Raw genomic sequence first — 10,915 nt, forward strand, 5'->3', positions numbered from 1 at the left:
ATATTACTTTGTGGTGAACAAAAAACTAACTGTACTTCTACCACTAATGTAGTTTACAAAGAGATTTTTAATAGTTTGTATTTTAGTCTTTCTTTCAATAATATTTACATTTTTTTTTATTGTACAACAACATTTTTTTTTATTCAAATTGTATTTATCCCGTTCATTTTTTGGGACAATATCTAGTTATATTTAATGGTGTCATATTTTTTTTTTTTAAGGGGAGTTTTATTTGAAGACACAACAGTATGAAACATTGGTGAGATTTTTATTTGTAGTTGCGAACGGCAGAAGCCACTACTTCAATTCTATGGCAATGACTACTTCTACTTCCTTCTCACAACTCAATCTAATCTCTAAGCTTCCACACACTTCTCGTCTATCCACATCTCCGATTGGTTACCCCAAGCATCAATGGAGGAGGAAGAAGAAGAGAACCGCGATGGTGGCACGCCACAGGTTTTCTTCATGGCGAGGAGGCGGCGGCGGCGGCAGATTCATAGAAGCGGAGGACGACGACGACGACGACGAAGCCCGGTTCGAATATGCGGTGGCGCTTTTCAATAGGATGGAATACTACAAATGCCATGACGTTCTTGAAGCTCTATGGCACTCCTCGGATGACCCTTCTCGAACCCTATTTCACGCCATTCTGCAATGCGCTGTCGGATTCCATCACCTCTTCAATCAGGTTTATTTTCCTCTAGAGTCTTCAATATTATTTGAATCGAATCAATGAATCGAATCACTGATGGGTGAAATTAGGAAATTACTGAGATATGGCTTCGATATTTTCTGTTTTGTTGCAGAATCACAAAGGTGCGATGATGGAGTTGGGAGAGGGGCTGTGTAAACTTCGAAAAATGAATTTTGAGAGCGGACCATTTCACCAGTTCGAGAAGGAAATCACTGCAGCTTTGGATTTCGTATACCAAACTCAATTGGAGCTTGCTGCCTGTAAGTATTTTATAGAGTCTTCATTCATTCATCATGGGTATAGCTTGAGGAGGCTGTGTGGTCCGTCATTCATGTCACCTTGTTTCAACAGTCATACCAGCACACTCAATCTGACCAACATAATGATTAATTAAAAAGCAATGAACAAAAAATCTAAGAATGCAGCAGCAACTAACAGTCTAATTATTGCTGGTTAGTGTGGTGAGAGTTATTGGAGTCATTTCCATTTTTGGTCCTACTGGTATTGATGCATTGTCAATTTGGACGGCCATTTGACTATAAGCATAAAAAGACCAAAATATCCCTATTTTGGACGGCCATATGGCAAAAATTAATGAAGTAAACTAAAATTGGTAATGTCCCAATAACAGTAGGACCAAAAATGGAAATGGCTCGAGTTATTGGCTTATTGCTCCTTTTGATCATAGAAACCTTTACCTATCTTGTATCTATCTATCTATGTGTCTTGCCAAGCAATTGTAAGGAATAATGCAAGGAGAAAGTAAATGAGAAAAGCGTCAGTGGTGAGGTCTTAACCCAAATGTATTGCCTCTGTGGATTTCACAATGCAATTCTTGTGTAAAGAATACTCTTTTCTTGTTCATATGGTTCTGTCTGGATTTCTATTGGGTGCCTGCCTGTCAGAAGTTTTCCTGCCATGGGAAACAAGTTAAAAAAATAAAAGCATCTTTTGAGACAAATCCAAAGTTTTTCACTCTATCTCAACATTTTCTCACCTGCTATTTTCATCTTTTAAGTAGTAAATGTTGATTAATTCTGGCCAGTTTCTCCAAAACTTATGTAGGTTCTGAAGACCTGTGTCTTGCAATGGATCAATCTGAGATATCCTATCAGCTTCTTGGTGGATATGCTGCGGGGCAGCAACTTTATATCCTGGTTAGAGACGATGATGGAATCACATATCTTGTATTCTGTCATGACAGATACATCACTGCCGGTCAAAATCCGAGGATAAAAATCCCAATCTTAATGGCTTCTGAGGAACATCTAATGGAGTTGGAGTGCATATGACTCGATTGCATTGCGACTTGAACAGCTTATACATGAAGGCGTAAATCTCTCAACCCGGCCACTTCTGTTTTTAATAGGATCTGAGTAATGTTGTGAGTACATAGCAAGTAATTATGCAGTATAGTTAAGCCCTGCAATACTTGTGCTTTGTGAGTATGAACATAGTAGTTGTTGAACACAAGAAAAGCAGTAATACATACCACACATTTTATATGGTCTCTTCCAAGATGTTCGGTCGACTCTGAATACAGACCAAACTTGTTTTTAATCTTGGACTCTTTGATTCAGGCCTAAAACAGTTAAATTTGTATGGCATGATAATTTCTTTCCTTTTGTTTTTGGTACATTGCATGACTTGATAATAGTCTTAAGGATTCTACAGTTGGAAAATTAGCATGTGAGTTACTATTTTGAGACATTATTTTGATTTTTGAATAGGATTCGATCTACTAACCCACATGTCATGTCAAAGTAGATTTAAATTATCTTAAATGAGGAGATGAATTTCAAAATGGTTAATTGATTAATAAGAAATTGGTTTTCAAAGTGAAAAAAAAAAAATGGTTTTCAAAGTGAAAAAAAAAAAAAAAAAAAAANAAAAAAAAATGGTTTTCAAAGTGAAAAAAAAAAAAAAAAAAAGAAAAAAAAAGAAAAAAAAAGTGTAAGAACTTTAAAAAGAGTTTTACAAGTTACTCATGTGCACCTATAACACGATTTTTCCCTCTTTTTGGTCTTCTGATTTGTCTCTTCTAATTGTAAGTTTGTTTTGCATTGTTTTTATGCACAAAAATTATTTAATTTCTCCCCGGCCTTGTACCAAATATTTTTCAAACTCTGCCTAATATTCTTTTGAAATTATTGTTTGCCTTTGTTAAAGTTTGTCAAGTATAATTTGTGTACCCAAATTATACATCGTAAATTGTTATATCTACTATACTAATAAGAGCCAAAGAGAGTTAGGCCTAAAATGGGTAGAAAAAATGACGGTCAAATTATTTAATCAAATGGATGGTTCAGATGAATTATTTAATCAAATAGATGATTAAGATAATTCAGATTAATATTATTAATAGAGATTACCTAATTTAATCTTACTTTTATGATTATCCGTTAAGTTTTCCATTAAATATTTTCTTCTCCGTTAACATTCCGTTAACTTTTAACTTACCCATTTAATTTCTACAAGAAAGGCCTTAGGTTCGAATCTCATCTCAATCAAATTTGACATAATTAAGTTTCTAACTCTATTTTACTCTTATTAAATTAAATAAATTAGTAGCTACAACAAAAAATGATACATATGTATTTCTTTAATTTAGAATTATCTGTCTACAATACCTTTATCTGAAAAAATTATTCATTATCAAAAAATTAAATTAAATAAGAGAAATAATTTCATTAGTTATATTGTCTTTATTTTCTCTCATGCAAATATTCTTTACATTCAAATTTACCAATTGATATTCATTACATTGTCCATTATCTTATTTTTACAATATCTTGTAATTAAATATCAAAGTTATAGTACAAAATAATGTTATATATTTATTTACCAAAGTATTTTATTAATACTATGAAAAAAAATTTAAAATAATTTGAAGCTAATTATATTAACCACTTGGGGATTGGTTGACAAAGAGGGTACTTAAATAATAACCCAACAAATTGAAGCGGAATCACTCTATTTTACTCTTATTGAATTATATAAATAAATTAGTAGTTACACCAAAAAATGATACATATGTATTTCTTTAATACCATGAAAAAAATAAAAAAGAATAGTTTGAAACCAATCATATTAACTATTTGGGGGATTTGTTGACAATGAAAGTACTCAAATAACCCATTACCCAGCAAATTAATATCTTTGGAATATATAATATTTTAAATTTTTAAATTTTTATTAATTTATTTAATCTTTTTTTTTAATCTAGGGATTTCTTTATCCATAATAACTCATTCAACAATAATGGTTGAATCAAATGAACCCAAGCAGAACACCTAAAAGAAAGTGCATAGCTCCTATATCATAATCCCATTGCATGACGTTGTCATCTATTGTACAAAGTACCAACAATAACCGAATTGCAAATAACACACTACCAACAAAAAAGAAGAGAATAAATAGTAAAGATGAAGGACAATGACAATGTTACTTAAAAGAGAATTAAGAACACTTAGAAAAATTCAAATTAAAAGTAGTATTTATTTAGACTATCATTTTTAAACCAAATATTTAGACTATCGATTTTACAAGGTTGCAAACATTGATTTTACTAATAATTATAATGAATTTTCTATATTATCTTGGATTCATATAATTTGAGTTAGATATTTAAATAAAAAAATTTGACATTCAATTACCCATGTATAAACTTCTCCTATATAATCTTGCATTGATATACTTTCAAATATTTATTTAAATATAAACATTAGGCATTAACCCATTCGCGCAATGCGCGTATAAAACTAGTCCTGAAATACTCTTCAAGACTCTAACACTCCAAGCACTACAAAAGGAAGCAATTTTTTTTTTTTTTTGAAAATACAAAAGGAAGCAATTTTGTTTAAAGAAAAATGTGTGAAAAGAGTCTCAATATCCTATCTCGTATATGCAGTGCAAATTTAAAAACAAAAAATTTTCCAACATATACTTGTCAAGTTCTTGTGCACCAACTGTTCAGAGCTTTAAGAGTGGAGTTTACGTGCTTTTGTAGAATGGGATCCCTACATGTGAAATTGTGAAGATTAATACTTTAGTCCATACATAAATATATGAAATTCCATTCCGATTCAGTATTGATATTGGCGGCTTTCTTCTAACTGAATCCATCCATATCATTTCATAATAATATGACCTAAATGTCGAGGCACTAGTAGACAGATGGCTTTTAACGTCGGTTAAAAAGCGACGTTGATTAGACAAACATTATATGGTACACATACAACATCAGTTAAAAAATAAACGACATCGAAAGGTATTTTTTTGAAAGAATATAACTCTACAACGTCGGCTATTTACATTTAGCCGACATTGTAGGCTATTTTAAAAAAAAAATACCATATAAAATCAGCTAATTAGAAATTGCCGACGTTGTAGGTTATTTTAATATATATATATATATAACATACAACATCGGTTAGTACTAATAACCGACGTTGTATGTATTGTTTTTTTAAAAAAAAATGTTTCATTTATTTGTCAATTATACCCAAAACCTGCTCAAATATATATAGTTATCACAATCACATCCAAAACCTGTACAATTTATATTTATAATATCAAATAATATCAAAATTAATAAAAGTTATAAATCTCACAATTGATACTAATTAATAAATACAATTTAAATCTAAAATTATCTATATGAATTATATTACTTCAAGTACTAATGCAATGTATTAAACCATTCATCAATGAAGTACTTGGCCCACACGTCTCTAACTTCATTAACATCTCAATCTACCAACTCTCTCCACGATCTACAATGTTGAAAATTAATATGCAGCGCCCATTGCACGATGATTCTTGGCACCCGCGATGATCCATTTCCATGCACCACGACACGGCTAGTTGCGAGGAATACAACGACAACCCATGGCAGCCATGCCCTTTCTCCTGCGTCGTCGGCCAGTAGCCTCACAATAACTCTCCTCCTTCTTTACCATCGCATAGAGACCGCTGCGACCTCATTCCTCTCCTCGTAGTAGCGTAATTATCAATGACAACTAACCTTCCTGGACAATAAAGGGTCGATCGCCATCGCACAGCGACCCACAGTGCTGTTGCTACGCTATGAGGAAACACCGGTGACCCTCCATCTCCTCCTAGCCGGATGAGGAGACGCCATCAACAGATGGGGAGAAAGACGCAACCAATTAGAGAGGAAAAGAAGCCGACCAGAATCAATGGCACCACCGCCCCACCCGCCGTTTACCTTCGCCTTTCTCTCAGCTTGCCACCGACATCAGCTCCGCCGACAAACCAGCTCAACCACGCCGCCACCGCCCCTTCTGGTTGTAACGCCAGCACCTTCGCCATCTGTGACTCCAAGTCACGATGCACCGGCGAGTCGACGTCAACCTCCAGGAGGCTACAACGAACAAGCAATAAGGCAATAGGATTTAGTTTTATAATTTTATTTCGAAATTATTTTCTTTATATTTTGAAAAACAATGTATAATATTTTCTAAAAGTGTTTCTGAAAAAATCAACAAAGCTTTAATTACACCTCACACCACCGCCCAATGGCACTCCAATCATCTCTAATAGTGCATCTTGTAATGCCTCATGGAGCTCCGACGGTGTTGGTGGACAGAAATGGATCCTGCTAGTCAACAACACAAAAAAAAAACGACATTCGATAACAAAACAATAGGTATTTTCTTTCATTCTAACATCCAAATGCATATATTCAGTTTCATATAGAAATATAAAAAATATACACCGTGGATAACAAACTACATATATGCATATATACTTTGTATTGTAAATATTTCATTCACAACAATAGATATGCATACTGCAAACATATTTTCAATGAAAAAGCAATAAAACATATACTACATATTATATAAATCAAAATATGTATCTATCATGTAATTTAAACAACTAGGCAGAGATTAAACATGCTCTGATACCAGATGTTAGAAATAAACATACATTGAAATGATCTAACCTGATAGCGGAAGCCAATAGGATCGAGCATCTCCAGCCAATAGTTGTCATTTCTATATCATTGCTTTGAAGATTGTAAGGAACTTTAGAGAGTTTTGTCTATCACTTCGTCTCCTAAGCAACTAGATGGTATAGTCCCTATTGGTAGTAGTGGGGGGACCATACTAATATAGCCTACGTGCCATCATTATAAGCTAAGTAACGGAAACCGTTACTTCCGTTTTAAACCACAACATAATGGCCATAAATGGCCTATTAACTTGCACCACTTAATATTAACATTATTAATAGAAAATGTTACAATGACGTCGGTTTTTTTTATAAAAAAAATCGGCGTAATATTTTTTATATAGAAAAAATTCGTAATTATTAACAACGTCACTTTTTTAAAATCGATGTGTCATGTTCGATGTTATATGCTATTTTTATAATAGTGTGAATCTAGACCAATCAGTTGGGCCGAAATAGAATGTGAGACCGCAAGTACTTAACCTATCAATTATAATGAGCTCGTAATTGATGCAATATGAACTATATTCCATAATAAAAATCTACCCACTAATTTCGATATCTAGTATATTTAAATTCATCAATTATCTTGATTCTAAAATATTGATTTCAAAATTTTAAAAATGAAACGAATAAATTCCAAATGATTATGCAAATAAAGGAACGTAAAATGTTTGTGGATAGGGTGGGAAATCGTGCAAGAATAGAAAACAAAGTTTTAGGTGAAAATTTATGAAACAAAGGCACTAATAAAGAAACCAACCCCACACCCGATGCGTCTAAAAACTCACCAACTTTTCATGCTTTTCCCTTTATCTGCTTGAATCTCAAACGGAAGTCACGAGCTCCACACAAGCGAACCAACTGCCCAAGTTCATCACGCCACCTCTGCTCCACGTCATCTTGCCACCTCATCCGACAGTCAAAATTTTTTAAGTTTGGAATTTTGAATGAGATTAATTAGGACTAGATAGACACCGGAAATTATATTGTGGACCATGGTCATGGCAGTTGTGTTGAACGATACTGTAGTTGTGTTGAATCGATATTGCAGTTATGTTGAAAGGAAACTGCAGTTGCACGGAACAGAAGTCGTTTCATCCGTTCAACACACTACAATATCAATTCAACACAACTGCAGTTTCAGACAGATGAAATGGCCTCTGTTTCGCCCAACTTCAGTTTCTTTTCAAACGCAACTGTAATATCAGTTCAACACAACTACAGTATCCGTCATCGTGCATGGTTCACAATGCATTGTATTGTGGACCATGGTCCATGGTATAACAACTGAGGTAGACACACACAGAGCTTTTGTAAGAATGCCTTCAATTCAAGAAGACTTGTTGTCTAAAGTCTTCGGTGTTTGATTATATATAGGCATAATTGGTGATTCGTGAGAGCCAAGAAACTGAAGAAAGTCAGAGTGAAGAAACCCAGAAATTTTATATACAAGGAAAAGAAGAGGGGAAATCACTGTCAAGATTTCAGATCATCAATCGTCTAACAATATGGCCATTAACAGAGACTTGAATGCTTCACAGGTCTCTCACCCGCAAGATCCAAGGCAGGCCAGCTCCACTTCAAGAAACAACAAGGTAACCCTCTCCTCTCTCTCTCTCTCTCTCTGTCTCTCTCTCGTCGGATGAATGGTTGATTTCTAATCATATCGCAGCAGGTTGAAGAGGTCAACAACACAGATATGACGTTCTTCAGGAAGATTTTCGGGTTCTTGTTCTATTTGCACCTTTTCTTGGTTACTATATTGACCATCTTTCTGACAGTGAGGGGAATGATTTTTGCTGCCAATAACCACCGTAGTTTCCGCCCCCGGGAATGGTACTCGCCGATCCTTGCTTCAACAGCTTGCGGTGGAATTATTGCTCTCGCATGGCCGGCCATTGTTTTTCGCCCTTCACGAGCTATTATGGCTGTGCTGTGGCTCAGTCCTCTCCTCACTCTTGGACTCGCCATTTTACTGATCTATATAGGCACTACAGGGAGCTCCGCAGCAGGGGCATTGGCGCTCATCTCTGCATTCATTCAATCCCTGTATTCATGCTGGGTTAATCCCAGGATTGAGTATGCCACTCGGGTTATATCCATTTCTACTACATCATCTTATAATTATTGGTGTATGGTTTTGTTGTCAATCGCCATTAGTACCCTTTACTCCCTTGTTGCCATAGCTGGGATTGGAGGAGCTAGGGCAACAGCAACTCGCCTTGATGTCGTCTTCATCGTCGCCATCGTTCTGAGCTTCATATGGACCCTGCAAGTAATCAAGAACACACTGCAAGTCACAGTGTCTCACATCAAATACTTCGAAATCGCTGCAGCGATACAGCTTGATTCCAAGGAAGTGTTCCTGAATTACACTGCCAAGAATTCAATGGGGAGCATTGTTTTCGCCTCAATTCTTGTGCCTATCCTCACTGTAATCCGTGGCACAGCCCGAGCAGTGAGTCAGGTTTCAGGAGATGTGGATGAGTTCTTGTTCTCCTGCTCCAGCTGCTCTTCGGGCATCGCCTCGTGTCTAGTGGCGTATGGGAACCGATGGGGATTTCTCCGCGTGGGGGTTCACAACAAGGGGATTGTCCAGGCATCATCTGAAACATGGGAGATGTTCAGAAGAGCAGGAATGGAACAGCTCATCAACTCAGATCTCACCACCTCAATCTGCTTCTTCTGTGGAGTTTCAGGGGGAGCAGCTTGCTCACTTCTGGGGGGGTCCTGGGCATTTGCAATGCATAAGACTTATGCAACAGAAATTTCACTATTCGCTTTCCTCATCGGATATCTAATGGTATGTAAGTCCATTTCTTTCAACTACAAGAACTATGACCCTGTTTGGTAAATGGTTGTTAGCTGTTTGGGTTAAAAGGTATGATTAGTTGATAACATTAGCTGATTGTAGAAAATTGTTTGGTAAAATTAGCTGTTAGCTGATAGCTGTTTGGTATAATTTCTTTTCTCAAAAAGCTAATTGAAAAGGCTACTTTGAGTAGACTTTTGAATTTTAGTATTTTGGAGTTACAAAAAGTTTAGGTTGATAGGCCGATTATTTACCAAACAGAGCCATACCTTTAGACTGCTACACATCAATTATAGCTACTATGAAGTGACCTTAATTAGTTATTGCATTTCCTGAAATTGCAGAGTAGAGTGACAATGGCGTTGCTGCAGGCTTGCATTTCAGCATATTACATTGCTTATGCAGAAAATCCTCAGAGCCAAAGATTTGATAACACCATCCCAGCTTACATTCAAAGGCTGCAAAGATATGGGACATAGCACTGGAACACACACTCCATTGCCAAATATATATTCTATCATACCATTCATTCGTCTTTATTCCTTGCCATATGATTCTTTCCCTGTAGTATATTGCAGGCCAGGATAACATTTCTTGGATAGTCTGATATATAGGACCAAAATTTTCCACATCTTAAGTACCATATATACTGATTTTGATTTTTAATTAATTTCTTAATTATCTTCTTTTAGCTACTTTAGTTCAAGATTCTCAAAATCTTGTATCCAACTTCTTGAGGTTTATTCACCACGGCACAATCCAATATGCATGTTCAAGTTAAACTCCATTGCCTAGCTTTTTTGGGATGTGATAAATGGAGAAATAAGGATAAAACACCAATCAAACCCCTTTTATTTCTCTTCATTAAGTTACAAGATTCAGTGTACAAATGGCTGAAGAAAGCCTTTTAACTGGTTCTCTGCTACTTGCCCAAGGAAAAGGTGGAAAGGAAGAGAGAAAAAGTGGCTGAAAGTGCAAAGCCTTTTATAAAGCACCAAAAGATTCTTTCGTACTAGGATATATCTATGTATAATATAAAAGATGAGTGAATTTTTGAGTTAATTCTATTTTTAGTCATTGATTTATAGGCGTCATACCACTTTTAGTCTTTTTTTTTCAAAACATTCCATTTTGGTCCTAGTAATATTGTGGCATGACCATTTTTGGTCCTTTATCAACAAAATCGTTAAAATTCTCATAAATGCAAGGGAATTTTGGGCTTCAAATAGGGATTTTTTTCAAAAAAGTAAAAATAAAAATATAGCGGATCAACTTACTTTGTAAAAAAAAAATCAAAATACCCTTGTATTTAACGTCATTTTAACGATTTTATTGAAGGAGGACCAAAAATGGTCATGCCACAAAAATACTAGGACCAAATGTGGAAGTTTTAATAAAAAAGGACTAAAAGTGGACTACCACCT

The 10,915-nt window shown here is 35.2% G+C and overlaps 2 protein-coding genes and 1 long non-coding RNA gene across 6 annotated transcripts; 2 read left to right on the plus strand and 1 right to left on the minus strand.

Moving 5' to 3' along the window:
• The first annotated feature begins 253 nt into the window (after positions 1-253).
• On the plus strand, positions 254-2,318 carry LOC115998157. The gene is made up of 3 exons (XM_031237646.1): positions 254-691; positions 810-957; positions 1,763-2,318. Exons 1-3 carry the CDS (start codon positions 311-313, stop codon positions 1,987-1,989), a joined length of 756 nt encoding a protein of 251 aa, XP_031093506.1. The 5' UTR covers positions 254-310; the 3' UTR covers positions 1,990-2,318.
• A 2,944-nt stretch (positions 2,319-5,262) lies between these two features.
• On the minus strand, positions 5,263-6,787 carry LOC115998399. Its single transcript, XR_004093888.1, has 2 exons — positions 6,669-6,787; positions 5,263-6,317 (listed from the first exon to the last, which is right to left on the minus strand). It is a non-coding gene; the product is annotated as an uncharacterized LOC115998399 (long non-coding RNA).
• Positions 6,306-10,273, plus strand: LOC115998398 (protein PNS1-like). 4 transcript variants are annotated; one of them, XM_031237969.1, is made up of 4 exons: positions 6,306-6,368; positions 8,057-8,274; positions 8,352-9,482; positions 9,836-10,273. In XM_031237969.1, the coding sequence occupies exons 2-4, from the start codon at positions 8,188-8,190 to the stop codon at positions 9,968-9,970; spliced, it is 1,353 nt and encodes a 450-aa protein (XP_031093829.1). In that variant the 5' UTR covers positions 6,306-6,368; positions 8,057-8,187; the 3' UTR covers positions 9,971-10,273. The 4 variants fall into 4 exon arrangements, with proteins under 4 accessions (XP_031093829.1, XP_031093831.1, XP_031093830.1 ...); XM_031237971.1 differs by having other exon boundaries at positions 9,841-10,273; XM_031237970.1 differs by having other exon boundaries at positions 8,355-9,482.
• The last annotated feature ends 642 nt before the right edge of the window (positions 10,274-10,915 follow it).

This window comes from Ipomoea triloba, chromosome 12 (genome assembly GCF_003576645.1).
Source record: "Ipomoea triloba cultivar NCNSP0323 chromosome 12, ASM357664v1".
In the NCBI taxonomy this organism is placed as follows: domain Eukaryota; kingdom Viridiplantae; phylum Streptophyta; class Magnoliopsida; order Solanales; family Convolvulaceae; genus Ipomoea; species Ipomoea triloba.

Excerpts from the sequence above, each read along its gene's own strand:
- LOC115998398 (XM_031237969.1), top strand. The coding sequence starts at position 8,188 with ATGGCCATTAACAGAGACTTGAATGCTTCACAGGTCTCTCACCCGCAA. Across the intron at positions 8,275-8,351 it reads CCACTTCAAGAAACAACAAG|CAGGTTGAAGAGGTCAACAA; the intron begins GTAACCCTCTCC and ends ATCATATCGCAG. Across the intron at positions 9,483-9,835 it reads TCCTCATCGGATATCTAATG|AGTAGAGTGACAATGGCGTT; the intron begins GTATGTAAGTCC and ends CTGAAATTGCAG.
- LOC115998157 (XM_031237646.1), top strand. The coding sequence starts at position 311 with ATGGCAATGACTACTTCTACTTCCTTCTCACAACTCAATCTAATCTCT. Across the intron at positions 692-809 it reads TCCATCACCTCTTCAATCAG|AATCACAAAGGTGCGATGAT; the intron begins GTTTATTTTCCT and ends GTTTTGTTGCAG. Across the intron at positions 958-1,762 it reads TCAATTGGAGCTTGCTGCCT|GTTCTGAAGACCTGTGTCTT; the intron begins GTAAGTATTTTA and ends AAACTTATGTAG.